General features: G+C 52.4%; 1 protein-coding gene across 1 annotated transcript in view; it reads left to right on the plus strand.

Annotated features, from left to right (window-relative positions):
* Positions 1 to 20,856, plus strand: part of Slc29a3 (solute carrier family 29 member 3) — a 29,424-nt gene extending 8,568 nt beyond the window's left edge. Inside the window, exons 3-6 of the mRNA XM_050143587.1 lie at positions 8,275 to 8,357; positions 14,190 to 14,416; positions 17,241 to 17,403; positions 19,115 to 20,856. Of these exons, the coding sequence (XP_049999544.1) occupies positions 8,275 to 8,357; positions 14,190 to 14,416; positions 17,241 to 17,403; positions 19,115 to 19,778 (1,137 nt within the window). The 3' untranslated portion in view covers positions 19,779 to 20,856. The remainder of the gene's footprint in view (positions 1 to 8,274; positions 8,358 to 14,189; positions 14,417 to 17,240; positions 17,404 to 19,114) is intronic.
* The last annotated feature ends 2,374 nt before the right edge of the window (positions 20,857 to 23,230 follow it).

The raw sequence follows: 23,230 nt of genomic DNA on the forward strand, positions 1-23,230 counted from the left end.
ATGGGCTGTAGCCTGTAACGTAAGACGCCTCCTGCCATTGTGAGGTGTTGAGGACATGTGTCCTCTGCTCACAGAGGTGGGTAGAGGTTGAAGGAACGTGCTGGTGGCTGCTCAGATGAGTGGGGCTGCAGCCCCCATCGGTGCTGGGGTACCTAGTGTGTACTCAGCTCCCAGCCCTATCCTTCAGACTTGCTTCCCAGGGTGCAGATGTGGCCAGCTGCCAGGGGAACCAGACCTGCAAGACTATCCCCAGTATAGGAACACTGGTGTCCTAGAGAGAGGTAGATTTTAGTGTGGCATGGATTTCTTTCCAGATGGAGGAGAGGTAGCCTGTTTGGTCAAGAACTTTTTAAAAGTACGATCCCAAATCATGGTGCTACTCTCCACCCCTACCCACACACCAAAGTGAATTAAAGCCCTGCCTGAGCCCTACCACGCCTTGAAAAGAGACAGCAGTGGTCAGTGGGCTGCAAGGAACTCGAGCTGTCCTGCCGTAGAGTGTGGGCAGGTGGCCATCAGGATGAGGGTCAGCCGCCTCTCATCACTTGGCCCATGTGGATGGCCGCTGAAGCCATCTGTAGACCCCAAAACCATAAATGAGCCATTTTTTAGGTTTCTTGTCTACCCTCTGTTGCTAACCATAGTCCAGCCAGCGTGCGGTTCCCAGTGTGCAACACCTGTGATGGCTCCCCCTTCTGTTTCAGCTTTTCCGCTTCTTAAAGCGTTGTCAGTCACATCTCTGGCCACTTCCGCAGCTCCTGTTCCTTTTTGATTTTCTCCTCACCAGCACACTATCCTTCTCCGTCTGTACACCACCCATGCCCATCCATCCCTCCCTCTCTTTCTCTGTCTTTGATTTTATTTCTTCCCACCTGTATCCTTAGAATCCAGAGACTATCTCCCCAGCATGCTGGGATCCTAAGGATACAGGTGGGAAGAAAGGAGCCCTTGCACAAGCCCGGAGCACTTTTCTTAAGGGTAGGCCCTGGCTGAGAAAGTTCTACAGGGACAGTGGAGGGCCTGGGTTTCCACTAGACTGTCACTGGTGTGTGTGTGTGTGTGTGTGTGTGTGTGTGTGTGTGTGTGTGCCCCACATGTATACACGTAATCCAGTCACAACTTGTAGCTCTGGCGCCACATGAATCTTCAGAGAAGTTTGTTGCCTCAGTGAAACCGCCATTCGTGTGAGAGGAAGCACCTGGTGAGGCTAGCAGAGAGGCCCCTCCAATGGCAGCACATCCTGAACTGCTGTGTCTCAGGCATGGCTCTTGGCCCTGACTGATTCCTGGGCCCCACCCAGGAGCTCCAGAAGCTGCCCCGGGCAGGCATGGCTGGATGGGAGCTAGGGAGTTTCCTAAGAATGTCACCATTCTGTGTCCCCATGGCTTAAGGGAAAGAGAGACAGGCAGACTTGGACAGTGATGTCGCTGGTGAGTGTGTGTGTTTCTCAGGATCCTTTTTCTTTGGCCCTTCCTTCTGTGGGCCCCCAGAGCCACTGTTTGGCTAGCTGGTTTCGGTGTAGGAGGAATAGAAAGAGGAACAGCAAAGATGCTGGCTTGTCCTCTTGGGGCCTTGGGAAGGCTTGGCGGGTGGGGGGTACAGGATTGTCAGAAAGAACACGGCCATTTCACTCCTCAGCCTGAGGCAGGGGGACCCGGGTTTGGGAGAGCTAGCTGCCTTGGTTTCTGTATTGTTGACTGGGGGCTTCATGGCCATCTTTAAGAGTAAGGTGAAGAGGGCTGGAGACATGGCTCAGTGGCTAAAGCGCCTACCGTATAAGCATGAGGACCCGAGTTCAGATCCCCAGCGCCCATATACAAAAGCCTGCATGAGCAGTATGTATGCTTAATGCTACCACTGGGGGCGGGTAGAGATGCGAAGATCCCTGGAGCTTGCAGGCCAGCTAGTCTAGCCAAAGCAGTGAGCTCCGGGTTTAGTGAGAGACCCCGTCTCAAAGAATAAGATGGACACAGCCAAAGAGGACATCTGGCGTTGACCTCCGGCCTCCACATTTACAAATAAACATAAGTAAGTGTACATACCCGAAGAACACATGTCATTCGTGTGTGCACGTATACAAAATGAGTGTGACTAGTCTGGCCTGTGAGGACCAATGATCAAATACTTCAGGCTTCTAGTAAAGCTGCCGTCTCAGGCAGTAGTCACAGAAGGGACCGTATCCTCATGTTTACAGAAAAGTGCAAGCCACACTTTGCCCTAGGACTGCTCCTCATCAACCTGTGTTGGTGATACAGGCCTGGGCACAGATCGGGTTGTATGGGGCTGGGAGGTGTGTGTGGATGCCAACAGATGAGGCAGGTGTTTCTCAGTAACTCAGCAGCCTGTCAAACTGGGAGGCAGGAGCCAAGGCTCCTGGGCAGAGCAGTCCTCATATCCTGCAGCCTCTGGAGGCCTCGGACCCCCAGCATTTCTGTGTCGGCCCCCCTCCGTGTGCTCACCCTCTCTCTTCATGTGTACCCCATGCCTTGGGTACAGGGTTCACCTTCCTTTACTTCAGTCTGATCCAAGACTTCCTTTTCAAATCAGGGGTCATTCGGGGTTCCAAGAGTACCCTCTTGTCAGAGGAGGGCTCTTGGACCCTCTGCGGAAGGCATGGCATGTGATACCAGGAAGATGAGAATGGAGACCGGGCTTGGGGGCTGCAGGCTGTGGGGACCCTGGGACCCTATGCAGGAATAGTCAGTCTCCCAGGGCAGCCAAGGAGGAAGGCAGACAGAGCTCTCTGCAGGGAGGGTAGAGTCAAGGCTTTCTAGGAGTCCTGAAGGAAGGGAAGGAAGGACCTGGTGGGAGGAGGACCAGTGAAGTCAAAGTGCTTTTAAAAAAAATAATAATTCTTTTAAGCTCTTGACCCACACAGAGAAGGAAGAGCCAGCCAGCCCTGGAGGAGAAAGTGCAGCTGAGTCAGGCAGTCTTGGTGCAGTGATTCAGTCAGTGTGGGCTAAGGTGGAGCTCCCCCTCCCCCCCCCCCCCCCCCCNGGGGCCCCCCCCCCCCCCCCCCCCCCCGCCCTTTCATGGGAGGAAGGGTAGTGCTTCCTTCTGGCAGTGGGGTGAAAAGGAGTGCTCCCTTATGATGGGAAAGGAAGGGGGAGTGCTCCTGACTCTGTGCAGATAGGAAAAGTGGGGACACCTTCCAGAAGTCCCCTGGAGCTGTGCTGACCTTCTGGAAGGGACCAGAAAGTATGAACAAGGATGGAGGGTTGGGGAGGCTTTGCTCTTTGGAAAGCGAGATTTCTCAGTTTGCCTTGCCCTGGAAATGGCCCAAAGGGTCAAGGGACCCAGGGCTGGGAGAACCATCTGATGGGGGTTCCCCATCCTTAGGGACCTGTGGTGGCTCAGATGGACTGACTTAAGTGTTTTGAGGTGCCCCTATCTGATTCCAACTTCAGCTTTGCTCTCTCCTTGGAATCCCCACTCCCCCGACTAGCCAGCCTCTGGGGATCTGGCCTCCTATCTGGTTTTTGGAGATGGTGTAGCCTCTAAAACTTCCCCATATCCCAGGCCCATGTCCCCTCTCAGGGGACCTCAGGAGCACAGAAAGCCAGTGCCTTCCATCTGTTTACCTCTTACCTTGTTCCTACTGGAGCAGACTGTACCAGGATGGGGATACATCCTTAGCATCGCAGGCCGTGGAGCCATAGAGTCGAAGGCATGTGCCTGCATGGCCAATCGTTCTTGGCTGCAGCCTGCTCACTGCTGCTAATTTCATGGCCTTGTGATCCAGGTAATGCTTGGCTGCCCTGATCTACCACCCCCAGGCTGGAATCACTTTTCTTACCCTGCAGGAGCCCAGCTGCCTCCTCCACTGCAGGCTGGAGGTGGGGGCCACACAGAACTGTTCAGTGGCAGCAGCTTCAGACTTGGAGGCTACTGTGGCTCGTGACTAATGTACTCCGCTCATATCAAAGGGTCCTAATGGCATTCCGAGGAGAGGAAGCTTATCCAAGGCCTGCCAGAGATAAACAGGCTCATTTCAGGCCCTCCCTGCCCAGAGAAACCTCTTTACCTGGACCCTGAGCCCAGAATCAGATTCTTCCAGAAGAGCCGCTTAGTACGGGGCCTCTCAGCGAGGTGGCTGGAGGAAGTTCTCTGCTGGAAAATGGCCTCACATCTGGCTGACTGGCTCAGCTAGGCTTTTAAGTTTCATTTGAAGAGTGGTTCTCTGATTCCTAGGGTTTACACCGGAGCACAGCAGATGAAAATGGCTTTTCTTATTGCACCGCAAGTGAAGCACGTACCCCCTGCCCTGACCTGGAGTGGCCTGTTCACACTCACGGGCCCTTGAGAGGCTGCTGCTCCCAGGCACCCGTGGCTAGGTTCTGTTTATAGTCCGGGTTCTGTGCTGGCACAGCTACCTGGGACTGGGAGGCTTTGGGGGGTTCGACCCCATCAGGAAGAGGCTTAGAAATCTGCCCACTGCTGCTCACCATGCGACCTCTGGTTTGTCATTGTTTTGTAATGCTGGGTATGCCTCTTGCTTCCTCAGAGCGGCTCTCACTTCACTCTGGCTTTGGGCACCCAGAGTGGGACTGAGGCATGAGCACCCTGGGAGCATGGCTGTCTAGAATCCTAGCAGTGTGCTCAGCTGAGGGCAGCAAGGCCTCAGGTTGGCTCCCAGAGGGGACGAAGCAAAGTAAAACATTACCTCACGCTGAGTGTCCTCTCTCTCCACCTCCCCCTTCTGCCCTGTCTGTGGTGGACACACTCTCCCAGTCTTTCCAGCTGCCACCCAGACAGTTTCTACGGGAAGGCCCTGGCCACACCTCCTTCTGTGTTTACCATAGGGTGTCTCCTGTGCCACGGCAGTGTGCTTCTCTAGACCCCCAAAGGGAGCAGTGCACACGTGCACTGTGCTGTCCTGCACATGGCGCTGGGACACCAGCAAAGGATGCGTTAAAAGAGAAGGCGCTATTGGGATGGACAGCGGCTGCCCAGCCCTGACTGAGTGCCCACGGTGGCCCACTAGGTTCAGGTCTTGTGCTTGGGGTCCAGTCTGCCCTTCTGCTTTGTCTTTGTCTTCTACCTGCTGTCCCATGAGAGTCTGTAGGAACAGCACCAGTACCGCACCGCTCTACAGGGCTTGGCCAAAGCTTGGCCTCCGTCACATAGCCAACCTTTTGCGGGGATTCTGCTAGGGGTCAGAGTGAGGGGCAAGGACGTGAGACAGGCACAGAGAACAAACACACAGGACCCTAGAGCTGGCTAGAGCTTAGCCACACACACAGCTACTACCCAGGCACATGGACTGTCGCCCTGGAAGCCATGGCAACGGCATCACATTTCAGAACCACAGTTAGGGTGGGAATTATAACCCTTTCCATGTCCTGCCTCTCATCGGTCAGAGCTGACTCTGGGGCATTGACTCAACCCCCTACCCCCAACACCCTTACCGGGACCCATGCACAGCTAAAGGGCCCAACCTGGACAGTAGACAGTGCAAAGGCCTGGTGGGCCTGGGTAGCACATATATCAACTTCCCGGAGAGCAGTGCATTTCCACAGAGAGATGGGACGGTGAGGCTGGAGAGACCAGTGTTCCCAGTGGAGGAGATGCAGAGCTTAGCAAGACATCATCTCGTACTGTTGGACACTCAGCCATGTATGCCTGTCACATTTACTTCTCTTGGGCAGAAATCCATGATTGACCGTGGGTCACACCAGGCTGTGAATGCCCCAGGTGGAAGTTATGGAGCCATCTTAAGTGTCTGCCATCAGCTGGGCCCGTAATCCCAGCTGCTTAGGAGGCTGAGATAGGACCAAAAGTTCAAGGCTTGCTTGGATTATTGAGTGGGTTCAAAGACAGCCTGGGCAACTTGGTGAGACGGTGTCTCAAAATAAAGAGAGCCAGGACTGTAGTTCACTGGTGGAGTGCTCACCTAACAGAGTCAGAGACATCTGGGAGAGTCCAGAGTGGACATGACCAGATTGAAAAGGGCCAGGTAGGGAGAAGGGTGGGGGAAGGGGAGAGAGGGGATCCAGGTACTGCAGCCAGGAGGCCAAAGATACAAAAGGTATCTTTGTAACCAAAATGTCTGGATTATATAGGGAAGAGCCTCTGGGGAAAGGCAACCCAGCCCCTGGACCCCCAGCCTCGGACCGGAGAATTCCTGGTAGAGGGTGGGTTATATACAGATAGGGACCCTGGGGTGTTGGAAGAACCTGGAGGTCAGGTCCGCTTTGATATGTTAATAGGCACCTCAGCTGTTTGCCTGGGGTTTGAAATTTAACAATGCAGTTGTCCTGGTGTTGAAAAGCTTTCCAACCTTAAAAGGCACAGCCTTCAGCTCCGCTACGCAGAAAATCCCCGTCCCTAATATACCCAGGGATGCTGAGCATACTTGGAAAAAGTGAACCGGGTTCTTCACCTCATGTAGGCACACTTCCAGGTCTGGTGAAGGGATGAAGGGGGCCTGCCAGGTGTAGGGGTTCTCCACTTGCCCGCTAACTTACATCTGGCCTTTGTCCCTTGCTCTCTCCTTTTCCTCTTCTGCCTGCCTGGCCTCACGTGGACTCAGCCAGTGTGTCAGGAGGTAATTGACTGACTGCCCAGCCCAGGGCAGGCTCTGCTGAGCCCATCAGGACGGGGACAATGAAGGGGCACCTCAGAGGCGGAAGGCTATTTCTAAGGCTCACGGCTGATGAGCTGCGATTATCATTTTAATTTCAAGGCTGTCACCTTACAGAGTGCCCCCTTCCAAAGAGCACAAAGCCCTCAGCAGCCTTCAAAGGGACCTCAGAGGGGGATGTACCCCAGGACATTTATGCCTTTCATCTTTGTCTGCGCAATCAGATCCTCTGTCAAGGCCCGGCCACAGCCCCACCGCCGGCCCCCCGGGACCTCTCCTCACACCCATCAGTTTCCACTTTCTCCAAGGTAGGACCCACTTCCTCTCTGGAACGCCTTGCCACTCACCTCACTTCTGGTTTGTCAAGCAGCAGCAACTGTACAAACTTAGCAGGAAATTCTCGCAGCTCTCCGGGGTTGGGGCTGTGAAAAAGCCTTCACACTCCTCCTGTTACTCCCAGTGGGATGCGCTGCGTTCCTGAGGGGCGAGAAGCACATCTTGGATTCCTCCATCCTCCCGTAGACAGGATGAGGGTTTTACACACGCTGTTCTTTGCACTTGGCTCCTGCGATCTGTTTCCTCAGTTGTGAGTTGTGCGTAGCATTTCTTAAGCACTCCAGAGCGGAATACTCGATGCTTCTTTTTGTTTGCTTAGAGTCAAATGGTGTAATCCATTTAAATCCCTCCTGTTCGGTACACAGCAAATGCTTAATATCCGTAAGCTCTTCCTGCAGCTCAAAGCTCATCTGGGGTTCATGATCGAAGCAAGATAGTCAACCCTTGGCTGGCTTTTCTCCTTCCTCCCCTCCTTCCCCCTTTCCCTCCTTTCCTACCTTTCACTCTTTCTTCCTCTTCCCCTCCTCCCCTCTCTTCTTCTGCCTCTTTCTCTCTCTTCTTTCCTCCCTCCCTCTCTTCCTCTCCCTCTCTTTCTTCCTTCATAACCCCCTCCCAGTAGTGGGGGGGGTGGAAGCCAAGGCCACTGGCTCCCCCTCCTCACAGCTTGCTGTGGTTGTTTTTCGTGGTTGGGGATGCCCAGAGATAATAGTCACACAACCAAGTCTATCCTAACTGAGAGGGCAGCTTTGGGGGTTTTGAGAGATGCATTCAATTTGTATTAGGCTAGTCTGTAGCCCTGAGTCCCAGCTTGCTGTAACCGGGCAAGCCCCTGATCCTGCTCTGGGTGAATAGTCTCCACCTCCCTGAGGACTGTCCTTTCTCCGGGCTAATCTCGAAGGTACTTATTCTCCTGACTTTCTGCAGTAGCCTTGGGAGAGCTGAATCTCCCAAGACTGAGGCTGTCTAAACAGTCTGAGAGGCCGGTTACTGCATTCTGTCAAAGGGCCAACAAGATTAATAGGGTGGGCTTTCCTTTTTAACTCTCTATTGAGCCTCACTCCCATGATCCAATCTGTGGGCGGGGCAAGTGGAGCACTGGAAGTGGGGGCCTCCCAGGAGATGAGGACAAAGCCAGAGCCTTCCCTGTGACTTCAACATTTAGCACAGCTGAGGGAGCACTGCTGTCATTGACTGCTATCGGTTGAATGACTGTCAGGTTGGAGATGGGGTGGAGCCACTTGGAGTTGGGTGGACTTCGCCACGGCTCCTAGGTGTTCCGGGACAGGAAAGCAGCCCTCCCTCATGCTCTCAGTACCCCCGAGTGATAAGCAGCCTTTTTCCTTGTGTCTTTCTAGAACTACTTTGAGAGCTACCTGGCAGTCGCCTCTACTGTGCCCTCCCTGCTATGCCTCGTGGCCAACTTCCTGCTTGTCAACAGGTAGGTCAACCCCTACCTCCCCGACCTTCACCCCCTCCCTTCCTCATGCCCCTCTGTTCTACAGCACGAGTTTTCATCTTAACTGGTGGTCCCCCAAATTGGAGGCAGGCAGTTTATCCTTGCCGTGCAGTTTACAGATTGGAGCAGGTGCCTGGGGCTCCAGTCAGGAAGGGGGTCAGTGCTCATTTGCAGCCACTTATAGTGACGCCCAGGTAAGGGCCATCTGCCTTTGAGAGACCTATAGGGCCACTGGCCCTTGCGGTCAGGACACTGTGTGGCTTGCTGTAGGCCAAGGCCTGGGGAAGCTGTTCTTCTACAGGCTCCAAGAGCAGCTAGATGCTAACAGCACCTGCCCTACCTACTCTGTAATATGTTGATGATACCATCCAGTGAGTCCCCTACTCACAGTGGCATCTCACAGGTAATGCTTCAGAAAGGCTTCTGTGTACACCATGGGAGAAGGACTTATTCGAGAGAAAACTAAGTTGGTATGGCCTATAGCCTCTGCTGGCTGTCCCTTCTTGTCTAGTCTCAGTTTGACCCGACAGTGGCAACAGTACTAGTACCTTATTGGCATTTTCCTGAAGCTACCTGTAGGCAATAATCATGGCCTCACTGTGATCCAAAATTCTGGGTTTCCCTTGAACATGTTTCATAGAAGCTTCAGATCCATGGTGACAAATTTATTCAGCTATGGTCTGTCAGTTCTTGGATCTCCTGCTGAAAAGCATTCTAAGGCAGATCTGACCTTAGCAAGGGTGCTGGGATTGATTAGTAATGTCTGCTCTGGGCATAGGCGGCAAGAGCAGAATGCATCCTGTGTGCATTCTAAGCCTGTGTACAGAGCAGTCTTTCAAAACACATCATAGTATAGGGCACAGTTGTGTAGTAGATTCCGACCCATAATCAGTGGTTTGCAATAGTAACAAGTAGTTAGTTTCTTTCTTTCTTTCTTTCTTTCTTTCTTTCTTTCTTTCTTTCTTTCTTTCTTTCTTTCTTTCTTTAAGATTTCTGCCTCCTCCCCGCCACCGCCTCCCATTTCACTCCCCCTCCCCCAATCAAGTCCCCCTCCCTCATCAGCCAAAAGAGCAATCAGGGTTCCCTGAACTGTGGGAAGTCAAAGAACCACCCACCTCCATCCAGGTCTAGTAAGGTGAGCATCCAAACTGCCTAGGCTCCCACAAAGCCAGTACGTGCAGTAGGATCAAAAACCCATCGCCATTGTTCTTGAGTTAGTTTCTTTTGCTACCTGAGGTTCTGGAGGCATCCAGGCTACGCTGAAACATGCTGATGCAGTCAGACAGCACAGGGCTGGAGATGCTCGTCCTTTCCCACCTCCCTGTCTGTCTGTCCTCATTGGCTTGCTCACATGGGATCAGAGACTGTTCCCATTATGGCTGAAGAGCCAATGTTCCGTGAAAGCCAGGGACAAGCCACATAGTGTCCCTTTTGTCACACTCAACTGGTCAGGGCTGTCACAAAGCCTCTTCTGTTTCAAGGAAACAGAGACTCCATATCCCCATGGAGGGAGTGTCAAGGAAATAATATCCTTCTAAAACAGTGGTTCTCAACCTTCCTAATGCAGTGACCCTTTAATATAGTTCCTCGTGTTGTGGCGACCCCAACCATACAAAATAATAATGATTAATAATAGTAATATAATTAGTGGTCTTAGTATTACTCATTATTATTAATATTATTGTTGATTTTTCAAGACAGGGTTTCTCTGCATAACAGTTCTGGCTGTCCTGGAACTAGCTTTGTAAACCAGGCTGTCCTCGAACTCTCAGAGATCCACCTGCCTCTGTCTCACGAGTACTGGGATTAAAGGCATGTGCCACCACTGCCCAGCTACAGTTTTGAATCTTAATATAAATATCTGTGTTTTTTTGATGGTTTTAGGCAGCCACAACGAACGGACTGTTTGACCACCAAAAGGGTCTCTACCCACAGGTTGAGAACCACTGCTCTAAGGTGTAGTTTGAGAGAAGGGGAAGAACTCGGCCTCACCTTCCAGCCCCTAGGGCTACCTGCAGAGGTCTCCCTGCTAGGTCCCTAGACTTCAGACACACAGTCTTTGGGGGTATAAATGATCAGGGAAAATTTGGAAGTATCCTTGAGTTCAACAGAGCCTTTCTGAGCTCTCAGTGAACTTAGGTGGGATAGGGCAGGAAGAGGCTGCAGAAAACTCAAGGCTCAGCCTCACAGCTACCCAAGCCAGTGACTTTTGGGTTCTTGAGTTGCTAATACGATGAAATTCACACACCACAGAGGATAGTTTTTAGAGAGAAAGATATAGATAAGTAGACAAGAGATTTCAGGGACAGAGGTCAACTCCTGTGTAGCAGGAGGGGGTCCCAGGAAATAGGGTACCATGAAGCTGCCAGTGTGGGGCTCCATGAAGGACTTAAGGCAGAAGACGCAATGAGCGTGGGAAGTGGAAGGAACTGATCAGTCCAGTTGGCTCATCCGTGAGGTGTTTGGTATCTCTCCTTTGTGCCAGTGAAATCTTCAAGTGTAGCTTCCAGGCAAGGCTAAGAAGTAACTAGGGACCAAGGACCAAAACCTCTCCTGGCCTCCAGCAAGGACACTCTCAGAGTGGCTGTTCTAGGGTACCTGCCCCAGCTGGCCAGTGTCTATCTCCTGCTCTCGTGGCTAAGAGCTGACTTGGGTGTTTCCTCAGCACTTCTGGCTACTGAAGACAGAGTGGAATTCTTGACAGTGCCCAGAGAGCGGAGAGGAAGGGATCAGAAGGTAGGAAAGGCAAGAGTGCCAGGTGGTGATAGCCTTTAATCTCAGCACTGAAGAGGCAGAGGCGGGTGGATCTCTGAGTTCAAGGCCAGCCTGGTCTACAGAGCTCCAGGACAGCTAGAGATGTTACACAGAGAAAACTTGTCTTGGAAAAGAAAACATGGAAAACAAAAAACAACAAAAAACAAAACAAAGAGAAGAGCACTTGCAGTGGCAGGCAGGTCCATCCCACCCACCCTCTGTCCTTCCAGGCCTTGTGACTTGCTCTGTGACCCTGGGCATTTATCCAGCTAGGACAGCTCACTTACCTGTGGACAAGAATGCCCACCCCCTTAAGATCCAAGCCACCATCTGACAGGGAGGAACAGTCTACATTCCTATTAACCCTACGCTGCATCTCCATGTGTGTGCAGTGACTTAGGAGGTTGGAGCAACATCCTACTTTTCCTGTTCTGGTCACAGATGTGCCACAGTGGGGCCACATCCCCGATGTTCTCTTTGGTGGCCCAGTCTGGGGTTAGCAGTAACAGTGGAAAGTTCCTGTTGGGATCTTGGAGTGTATGACATCCACTTCTAATAGCCAGTCAGCCAATCAGTGCCCTGCTTAAAGGAAAACTGCCCACTCAGGGGACCACCTCGGGTCACTTGGTCACTGAGGCTAGAGCTGGGCTCCTTTTCTAGAGTGATCTCCTTTCCCTGCCGGCTACCTGTGAGTGCTTAGTTCCCAGCATTGCAGCCCCCTGGGCCAGGCCTCAGGCTGCTAGGCAGGTGGGGGAGGGTGGTTAGGAGAGGGCTGGAAAGTGGTTCCACAGGTTCCCTAGTCCTGGCTTCAGGCTACGAGTGAGGGCCCTGGGGGAACAGCTCTCCAGCCTCACTTGTTGCCAGCTGCCAAGGGCAGTTTGGGGCGAAGCTGCTTTTTATTTAAAGTGGGAGATTGAAATGTCTCCTTCCCTCCCTCCTGGAGCACTCTGGCTGCTCTGACTGGCTCATCCATAATCGCCAAGTGTTTTATTATGTTAAATCTGCGGCTTTATAAATACAGATGAGCTAGATTTACATTTTGGAAGAAATCAATCCCCTGGGGTCCTGAGTGCTCAGTGGCAAGGGAGTGAAGTGGGGATGGGTGACCCTCCTCCAGCATCCTGGGGTGGTGTGGCCTCTCAGCCTGCCTCCTACCTAGAGTAGAACACCAGGTGAGCTGGCACTTGCCTAGATGACCCTAGAATTCCAGAGGCTTCTACCCCAAGCCTCCCGCCCTGCAGGAGGAAAGGCAGTGTGCCCCATCCTGTATGTAAGGCTGGCCTCCAACTTCATGGCATCCAGTGCTAGGACATTGGGAATTGTTCCATGAGTCTTCTGAGGACTTGGGGGCTCTGCTGTGGGTTGCTTAGGCAGGACCTAGAGAGATAAGGAACCCACATAACTGGCAAGGTGGCAACCAGCAGCAGGACACACTCAAGCTGTTACTGCATGGTCCATGGTTCCCATCCCAAGGAGGACTGACTGAGCTGTGTGGGTCACTTGTGGTAGCCAGGATCATCAATGACTGTTCTTTGAATCTGGTCCGGTGTGGGTTGCATGACCCACCACCTCCATCACGCTGGCACAAAGGAACACTTTCTCCCAGAGAAGAGATGCTGGCAGGCAAGCCTGCAGGCCCACCATGTACCTGCCCCCTCTGAAGATTAAGGCCTGGCTCATGAGGTAGATGGGATGCTTACATGCTTACATGTATACATGCAGGCTGTCTGTCTCTAGCTCCTCTTGACAAGGCTCAGTTAGCCTCTTGTGTCTATGTGCCCTCTTCCTTGAGGCCCCTCAGCTGTGCCCCGAGATGCCACCAGCCCTCCTGCCAGAGTATCTAGTATTGGGGTGCACTGAGCCCTGCCACTCTGCTGTGTGTGCCTGTGCTCCGGGAATGCAGGTCCTGTGTGTAAGACAGTCATCAAAACACAGGGTCACAGAAGAGCCTGGGCCGGAGCCAAGTTCACCTAAGATCCCACCCCAGCTTCTGGGGACTCCCTCTGTGTCCTTCCCCACACGAAGGGGGATGGGGTGGGCGGTCCCATTCTCCCTTCAGCCCTGAGCTGTCTCTCTGGATCCAGAAGTAGCATCAGCCAGGGGCAGGAGCTCCTTGTAATCACACTTTCCTCCTTCCATGCAAATCACTTCCCACCTGGTTGTGTGTACAGATCTGTTTGTCTCTACCTTAATAAGTTGAACTTGGTTGCTGTTGTTTTAATCCAGAGAACATCTCTATATCTAATCTGGCTTTTCTCTCAGCCCCCACTTTCTCTCTGACTAGTGGGGAATGAAACTGAACATCTGATCAGACTTACAACTTATTCTAATCTGATGATGGTTTGGACAGCCTTGGGATGGTGTTCTCTCTGTTACAGTGGAGACCTGCACAGCCGTCTCCGATGGTCCCCATCCCTGCCCTCCTTCCGGGTCGGTGAGCTGGGGAGGTAGCTGGAGTACTTGGCTTGAGTGCAGGGTAGTGCTTTTATAGAATGCATGGGGTCCTAGCTCTGGACTATGAGGGTGTGGTCTCAGCAGCTGCTGACCCTGCTAAAATCTTCTAGAAGAAGCCTTAGGAGAGCTCCTGGGGCCCACAGCTGAGTGACCTTGAGCCAGCTCCTAACTTTTCTGAGCTCAGCTTCCTTACCTGTGAACAGGGAGGGGACTGAGTATGCTTATATCACAGAGCTGGGAGGTGACTGAGGTAGAGCATGGGGAGCTTTAGACTCACGGAGCTGGGGTGGGAGGTGACTGAAGTGGAGAACATTTAGGAGAAAATTGGGCACAAGCCAAGTTCTGTGACATCAGTGATGGTAAACCTCTTCCCTTGCCTACTGCCAAATTTGGAGAAGGCAGCGGGGTGGCTGTGCAGTTTAAGCGCTAGATGAGTCTAACAGAAGGGTAGTTTTGAAGACGGAAATGTGGCGTCTTGCCTGGTGTTTTAGTCGTGAGCCTCAACCTGTGAGGCTCACCCCTTCTCTCTTGTGACTCACCAGCTGACCCATGTAGAGCCCCGAGGGGAGTCCAACCACCTCCCACCACTTCTGGTCCTCTCCCCAGGGTCCCGGTGAATGTCCGTGTTCTGGCCTCGCTGTCCGTCTCACTGGCCATCTTTGTGGTTATGATTGTGCTGGTGAAGGTGGATACTTCCTCCTGGACCCGGGGCTTCTTCGGTGTCACCATCGCATGCATGGCCATCGTCAGCGGCTCCTCCACCATCTTCAACAGCAGTGTGTATGGTCTGACAGGCTCGTTTCCCATGCGGAATGCCCAGGCATTGATATCAGGTGAGAGCCCAGCATGAGAGGGAGCCACAGTGGTCCTTCCGGAAAAGGAAGTGTGTCCTGGGTCCACTTTGTTTTCTTAGTGTCACCAAGCAAACCATCCCAGAGACGATAGCTGGGAGTTGTTCATTCTGCTCAGCCTGCAGCTTGGACAGTGGATTAAGAAGACAGTTGGCTCCCCACTGCTCCATTCAGCATCCACAGGATTGGCTCAATTAAGGCCCTGGGCTGGGTGGCACTCCTTGTGGTCCTCGCCGTGTTTGCCTGGGCTATCTTGTGGCATAGGTCCAGGTTGTACACAGCGCGAGCATCGGACAGCGCTTCGTTTTGATGTGACAATGGAAGCCATATGGGGAAGAACTTCCACAGCCCTTGGCCCATCTAGACTCCAGATGGGTCTCTGTGGCTCCCTGGAAAGTGTAGAAGCCTTGCCAGCCCAAGAGTGGGTAGATGGGAGATAAGATCACAGACATGATGGAAGTCTGCACCTCCAAAGCATCCTTTCTGAAACCAGCCTTCCCTTCTTTCCTCCCTCCCATCTTTCCTCCTTCCTTGTCCCTTTTCCTTCCCTTTAGTTTTTCCTCTCCCCTCCTTTTCCTTCCTCCCTCTTTGTCTTTCTTTCCTTTCTAGTTTTATGGAGGCTCCACCCCCTGCCAGGGGCGGGAAGATGGACCAGACTGTGTCCTATCAGGGCCGATAGCCTAGTGACTATGCTCCTGGTTCTCCCAGACCGTGCCATGCTTGGGTCCTGACTTGGGGCATCTCTCTAGCTGAAGTCTGCAAATGGATGCTAAGCCTGTTACGGGACCTTGGCAGTTTTATCATTCACCTAGATGGCCCCACAAGGTAAACAGAACTGGGTCAGTTAGCATCCGCTTTATGCGAAGACCACTGTCCCCTACAGCAAGCCTGGAGGCTGCTCTTTTCTCTGTCCCCATGTGTCCCTGGTGTTCAGAAGACTGCTGTAGCACTTGCCTACCTGAGAAGAATCGCACGATGCGCAGGACTGTGTCTATTAGTTAATATGCCAGGTAGCATGTGGCAGGGATGACAGGCACCTTGACAAGCGCATATCCCCTCCCCGCTCTATACCAGTGCCAGACATCACTAATAGATCCCTATCTTTCCTCCTGAGCCTCTAATTCCCTCTCAAGCCAGCACTTGAGGCAATTACTCTCTTTGGATCAGAGTCGAGATATGAGCTCCGTCTGCTTGCCATTTTTGATATAGGATTAGGCTTCGCTTCTATCCCAGGAAACCCTTGGGCCTAAAAGAAAATAAAAATGAACTTGTCATTGAGTTTTCTGAGTACAGTCAGCACGCTCCTGGCATTGCTTCCAGAAAGGCAGGTCTTGGCTGAGCAGACCGGCCATCAAATGCTAATCCCTCTGTCACCACTGGCCTCAAAAAGAGGCTCCTATCTGCTCATCTGCCTCCATTCTGTTGGAGCCCTTCAATTCAGCTTCAGCCCTGCTGGACACAAGCAAGGGCAAGCGGCCCCTCGTGTCCACCTGTAGAGCTCCAGAGAAGAGTGTTTCCTGGGAATTATTTTGAGTCTATTTTTGGAAAAGTGGGGGGTGCTAGGTATGGTGACATACACCTATAACCCCAGTACATCACAGACCCAGGCAGTAAGAATGTATCAGGCTGGGCTGGGCTACATAGTGAGACTCTGTCTTAACTAAAAGGGTAGGTGAAATTCGGACTGAGATGTCAGCCCTGGAGGAGGGTAATGTGTGGGGCCCTCACTGGCACCAGCCAGGCCAGCACCCTGGACCAGCCGAGGTGCCTCAGTCTCCCTGTGGCCCCCAGCCTGCCTTTGCTTTTTGTCCAGAGGAGCCCATCTGTGAATTCTGTGCATGTTGGCATCTGAGGAACAATTCATTTGTTTTGTGCTGGTGGTTTTTTTTTTCAAAGCCCTCATTTGCATGTATTTCCATAACTGATGAGATAGCGGGAGTCATGAGGGATGAGCTCCCGGAGGCCCGGTTTGTGGCTGCCACCGATAATATTGTAGATTCAAGTTGGAAGGGAGAGGGGATCAGTCAGTGGGGCTGTTAAGATCTCTTCCTCCGGCGGCCACCGAGCGGCTCTCTGAGCTAACCCTGCTTCTTCCAGAGCTCCCAGGTGGGGATTATAGCTTCTCCGAAGTGGGCATATCCCCCCCCCCCCCCCCCCCCGCCCCGGCAAAGGGTTTACTCCATTGCTGCTGCTGCTTTGATGTGGGAAAGATGGGAATAGCCAAACAGTTAATTGGGAATCTGAAAATTTAGTTGGCGTTTGGCTCCTGTCTGCGTCAGACTCTGTTTAACATGGAATAATCCTTTTAATCCCTAGAGCAGTCCTAAGGGGTGGGCACTCAAAACACTCCCACTTACAGACGAGCAAAGCTGAGGCACAGAGAGGTCAAGAGGTTTGTCAGAGAGCACACAGGCTGAAGGGTCAAACACGGATTGGGTTCTCTGATTTAAGCGTGAGTTCCCTTGATCACTCTGCTAGTTTGCGCGTCTCAAGTTCCGACTTCCAGCCCCACCTGGGTTGGTAGAAACTATCTGGGGGAAGTTGGAAGGATTGTCTGTTGGAACCAAGGGCAGTTCCTGCAGTGTGGGAGCGGCAGTAAGGTGAACAGAAACACTCGCCCACTGTCCAAAGCTCTGGAACTCAGGCTGCGGGGACCCCCCACCTCTATCCCCATTCCCAACCTCCCATCCAGCTTCAGATGCTGTGAGCACCAGGGTGTTTTCACTGTGTGTGTGTACGCGTGTGTGTGTCTTCTGAGGCCGTGTGTCTTCCTGAGCCTATTGTGATGTCCTCTCGCTCTCCACAGGAGGAGCCATGGGAGGGACGGTCAGCGCCGTGGCCTCACTTGTGGACCTGGCAGCGTCCAGTGATGTGCAGGACAGCGCCCTTGCCTTCTTTCTCACGGCAGCAGTCTTCCTTGGGCTCTGCATGTGGCTCTACCTTCTGCTGCCCCGGCTGGAGTATGTCAGGTGAGGTCCCTCTGCCCTGCCCTCCACATCTGCTCATTTAATGGGATCGTAGGTCCCTGTCCTTATGGGTTGCCTGTTCCCCAGGACTGTGAGTTTTAAGAGGGTTGAAGCATGTAAGAATTTGGTTCCGGGGTGGAAATGCTGGCTTTGATCACACCTCTGAACCCCTAGGGCTGGCAAGCTTCGGGTTTGGGAAGACTATATGCAGTGGAGGTGAGACTGGGCAAGAAAAATAAGGAGTTCCTTATCACTGAATGCACCTCCGCCATCACCCCCTGCTCCAGAAGGAGGTGCAGCCTAGCGGAGTTTGTCTATCTATCTCATTTACACTCACACATTCCTGTTTCTCTTAACCCCATGGTTATTAATATTTCCATGTGCAAATTAGGAGGCCAGGGGTCAGGGAGGCAGGAGGTAGCAGGGCCAGGGTGAACAGGACTCCGGACTTCTACCTTCAGCTCACTGCCGGCGGGCTCCCCGGTTTCTCACAAGTTGCGCCCGTGTCTTTTGTGTTTTCTGCTGCTCTCGAAAACTGAAGCTGGGACTGAGAATTGGAACTAAGATGGTAGAGTGCTTGCCTTGAAAGCATAAAGCCCTGGGTTCGACCCCCAGGCCTCCACACACCAGGCGTGGTGGCCCATACTTGTTTGTTATCCTAACACTTAGGAGGTAAAGGTTGGGTGATCAAGCAGCCCTCCTGTGATAGTTAACTTTAGGGCTTTTCCCAGGGTGGTAGTATGGCCTTGAGGGTCTCTTGTTTCATTCCTCTGTCCCTGAGTGGAATGACACCTCCAGAGTCCCCACAGCCCCTGCTTTCATCACACCCCAGGACTACCTCCACCAGATGGTGTTTATCAGTCCACCTGGGCAGACCGAAAACCATCCAGCTGGGCCTCTATACCTTAGCTGATTAAACCTGGGCCAGGAATCCTGTTTGTAGAAACTCACACATGGACTGGGACTTGTAGAGGGTTGAACTTAGAGGTCTATACTGACTTCAGGGGGGCTCCCAGTGCGGGTTCAGGAGCTGCCAAAGAGCTCAGAGTCATACAGATGACCCCGCCACTGGCTCCGCTGCTCTCAGTTATGAGCTGGGAACCCTGGCTTCGGCTTCCAGTCCTCCTGTGCTGGCTAGTCTTATGTCAACTTGACGTAAGCTAGAGTTATCTGAAAGGAGGAGACCTCAGTTGAGAAAATGCCTCCCTAGGATCCAGCACGAAGGCATTTTCTTAATTAGTGATTGACAGGGAGGACCCGGGGCATTGGAGGTGGTGCTATCCCTGGGTTGGTGGCGCTGGGTTCTATAAGGTATATATTACAGCCATTGTAATATATCCTTTCTATGTGCATATGTGTGTGTGTGTGTGTGTGTGTGTGTGTAGTTAGTTCTGTTCTTCTAGCAGCGAACTCTGGTGAATACAGCCAGTAAACCAACATCATGAGTTTACAGTGGTCAGAACTTTTTTTTTTTTTTCGAGACAGGGTTTCTCTGTAGCTTTGGGCCCTGTCTTGGAACTAGCTCTTGTAGAACAGGTTGGTCTCACACTCGTAGAGATCTGCCTGCCTCTGCCTCCCAAGTGCTGGGATTAAAGACGTGCGCCATCACTGCCCGGCTCAGTGATCAGAATTTTAAAAGGATGAAATATGTGCTGTCACAGAACAAGTCACTTTGCTCTGTAGTGACCCGCTGACTGTCACTGGCCCTCTACAGGTACTACATGAGGCCGGTTGCCCCAGTCCACGTGGTTTCTGGTGAAGACGACCCATCACAGGACGCTCCCGGTGACTCTTCGGTAGGCCCTGGGTCAGGAGCGGTACACATGGTACACACGCCACCCCTGGGACCTATCCTGAAGAAGACAGCTGGCCTTGGGTTCTGTACCGTCTTCCTCTACTTTGTCACTGCCCTCATCTTCCCTGCCATCTCCACCAACATCCAGTCCATGCACAAGGGCACCGGCTCTCCGTGGACCTCCAAGTTTTTTGTGCCCCTCACCGTCTTCCTCCTTTTCAACTTTGCCGACCTCTGTGGCCGACAGGTCACAGCCTGGATCCAGGTACCAGGTCCTCGGAGCAAGGTGCTCCCCGGACTGGCACTGTTGCGTGCCTGCCTCGTGCCCCTCTTCCTGCTCTGTAACTACCAGCCGCGATCACACCTGACCGTGGTGCTTTTCCAGTCCGACATCTACCCGGTGCTCTTCACCTGCCTGCTGGGGCTCAGCAGTGGTTACCTCAGCACACTGGTTCTCATCTACGGGCCCAAGATCGTGCCCCGGGAGCTGGCTGAGGCCACCGGTGTGGTGATGTCTTTCTATATGTGTGTGGGCTTGATGCTGGGTTCTGCCTGTGCAGCCCTGCTTGAACACTTTATCTAGGAGGGGCAGCAAGAATGTGGGTACTGTGTGAGGCTTGGGCCCTTGGGAGACAGAGGCACAGGGCGAGCCGAGGTCTCAGATGGTGTTAAGCAAAGGGCTGGTGTTTCGTTTGGTGCAGAGCGGAGCCCACTCAGGCTGCCTTTCTCTAAGGGTGCTTTTGAGCCACATCCTTGCACAGGATGGCATTCCAGACATAGACCAGCTAGGTGGCTCGTTCCTGTAATCTCATCATTCAGGAGGCTGAGCTGGAGGATTGTTGCGAGTTCAAGGCCAGTCTGGCTACACAGTGAAATCCTATCTCAAAAAATAAGCTAAAACCAACAAAAAAAACCCCTGAGACATTCCAAACACTTCAAGAGAACACTCCAGAGCCATTTGAAGGATACAATTGTAGCTAGGATACAGTGTTTGTTTCACGTTCACAGAGCCGCACTGCATAAACTGGACGTGTTAGTGAAAGCCTGTAATCCCAGCACTTGAGGGGTGGAAGCAGGAGGGTCAGAAGTTCATGGTCATCCTCAGCTACCTTGGGAGTTCGAGGCCAAACTGGGCTACATGAGACACTGTCTCAAAAAAAAAAAAAAAAAAAATACAGTTGTAAAGAGGGGGTATGTTGTGGCTAATAAGTAGCCTAACTTATTATTAAGAAGTGTCTAACCAGTGCTGTCACAGGTCAGAACCCAGTCTCATTCTTTCCAACTGACAACAGGGTGGGAGGGAGAGAATCTTTAGTGGTCCCTATACTGAAAGAGACTCCTGGATTTGAGGTCCCCTCTGCAATGGCCAGTGCTCAGACTTAGAGCTCAAGTATGTGCTGATCCCCTGGCTCTGTGGTTGAGAGTTGACCAACCATCTGAAAAGCCCCACAAGGCGGGCTTCCTAACCCTCCCTGCTTGAGGCCTGGTTCTCCTGAATTCTCTCTGTGTCAGGGACTGGGTCTGGTAGGCTGGTCCCCAGATGAGGACCATGTGACTCTGTTGCCTATTTAGGGCAGGGGAAGTCTTTTTGACAGTCATGTTTACAGCCTGTTGGGGCTCTTGGTTCAAGGGCATAATAAATACTGGGGTTCTTGATGTGAGCTTTGTTGATGTCTCCATCAGTTGATGTCTTGGCAGAAAAGAGTGTGCTAAGATTGGATGATTTGGAGGGATGTAGGGACAGGTACAAGAACCCCCAAGGGCTTGGGGCGCACTACCTTTCCCTGTTGCTGTAACAAAATACCCAACTAAAGCGCTTAAGGAAGGAAGGGTTTCTGCTGGCTCACAGTCTAAGGGGACACAGTCCCTGTCATCAGGGTGGGAAAGGCACAGCAGTAGATGTGGAAGTGGCTGGCTGATCACCTTGTGTGCACAGTCCAGACCTTGGTCCACGTGTTGAAACTGTGCTGCCCACATCTAGGGCAGGTCTTCTTCTTCTTAGTTGTATTCCTCCGGAAACATCCTAGCAGACACATGCGTTTCCATGGCAATTCTAAGTCTAGCCTCATAGACAATGGAGATTAACCATCATCCTATTGAAGAACCAGTAAGACTGAGACCAATCCATGCTGAGCCAGAGGAGGCTAGCAGCAAGCTCTTCTAGAGTGTAGGCTTGTGACCTTGCTTGGGGCAACAGGTTCAGACAGCTGTGACCTCAGGAGAGAGGCAGGGACTCCTTCCTCCACCAGCCCACTGTCTGTACATCCTAAAGATCGTACAACTACCAGAGAGAGAGAGGAAGCATGTGAGGTGAGGGTGGGCAGGAAGAGGTCCTGCCTAAGGTGTTGCCCAATCGGGCCAGGTGTCACTTTTGCTGTCTTGGGTTTCGAGATGTCAGCGCAGTGTTGACCCCGGCTCAGCAGAAAGTGGGGTTGCTTTGTTCTGGTTCAGTTCCTGGCAGTTGCGGTTGGGGCAGTCTCAGAAGAGGACCTTCAGACTCTGTCACCCCACCCAGGAGACTATGTCCCCTCATATTCGATATGTGTGGAGTGACATGGATGCTGAGTGCTGGTCTGACAGATGACAAGGGCTCCTGAGAGACCATTCCTCTGGCTTGGGGATCAGGACACTTCAGCAGACCAAGTGTCCTTTCTCAAGGTTCCTGCAGACAGAGGAGAGCTCATCCCCAGTCGTGGCTATCCTCTGAGCCAGGAGCCGATGGAGGAGCATGGGCTGGGGTGTCCTGTAGATGCTGACTAGGTGGGAGGCATTGTAATCCCCCCCAGTGGCATCAGCTTATGCTCCCTGCCGTCGTCTGCTTCACACTCCCGCTCCAACTGAAGGATGGGAGAAGACACCCTTGAGGGGGTTTCTAAATTTGAACCTAGTAAAAAACAAAATAAATGTAGTAAGAAGGCCGCTTGTTCGTTTCCCGGCTGCCCAGAAGCCCGAAATAACCACACAGAAACTGTATTAATTAATCACTGCTTGGTCCATTAGCTCTAGCTTCTTATTGGCTACCTCTTATATCTTAATTTAATCCATTTCTATTAATCTGTGTATGGCCACGTGGCTGTGGCTTACAGGGTAAAGTTCCAGCATATGTCTCCTGCGGGGCTACATGGCTTCTCACTAACTCCTCCTCCTGTCTCCCAGCATTCAGTTTAGTTTTCTCCATCTACCTTTCTTCCCTGCACAGGGAAGTTCTTTAACAATGGTATTCACAGCGTACAGAGGGGACCCACATCGAAACAAAGAAGAAAAAACCCTTACCTTTCATCCCCCCCTTCCCTTGTCCACCCCCCTTCCCTGACCCGTGTAATGCTGTGTGCTGTGGATGGTTTGGGATGTGGGTCTAACTGGTGACTCACTCCAACCTTGGGTATGCTAGAAGTGGGCCATATGGTTAAAGCAAAACAGCAGCGTGTGGTGTGTGTGTGTGTCAGGGGTGGACTGCTCTTCCATGCTCTGGTGAAGGGGTAGCTCTCAGGGACAAGGGTAGCACCTGAGTGGATGGGAAGGTGGTGTCAACTGTGGTTTGACAGCATCCAGACAGAGGGATGAATCCATGCCCACCCTGGGTATAGCGGAGAAGTGGCTGCTAGGCTGGCAGGGTTATCTCCTTGGGACTCACCTGAGTGGGTGTATTCCCAAAGAGCCATCCTTCTCAGAGAGGGGAGGGGGAAAGAAAAGTGCAGTTCCAGGCAGGGGTAGACACAGGACTTCAGGCTGTGAGCGGTGCATGGGATAAGCTGCCTTTCTCCCAGTCTTGAGTCTTCTGACCACAGTATCCTTGGATAAGCAGTTTGAACATTCAGGAATGTTGCTGTAGAGGGATTCTTCTATGTAGGTCCCCTGTCTTGAGCTGTAGATGAACTCAGTAAGGCTCAGAGAGATTAAGCAGCTTTCCCAGGGTTAATAAATAGCATAGTTAGAAATCAAACCTAGTTCTTCCTAGATTCAAAAGTCCTTACCCACCCTTCTTTCTCTCTCTCTCTCTCTCTCTCTCTCTCTCTCTCTCTCTCTCTCTCTCTC

Source organism: Alexandromys fortis, unplaced genomic scaffold (genome assembly GCF_014885135.2).
Source record: "Alexandromys fortis isolate MF-2015 unplaced genomic scaffold, M_Fortis_MF-2015_v1.1 scaffold_9, whole genome shotgun sequence".
In the NCBI taxonomy this organism is placed as follows: domain Eukaryota; kingdom Metazoa; phylum Chordata; class Mammalia; order Rodentia; family Cricetidae; genus Alexandromys; species Alexandromys fortis.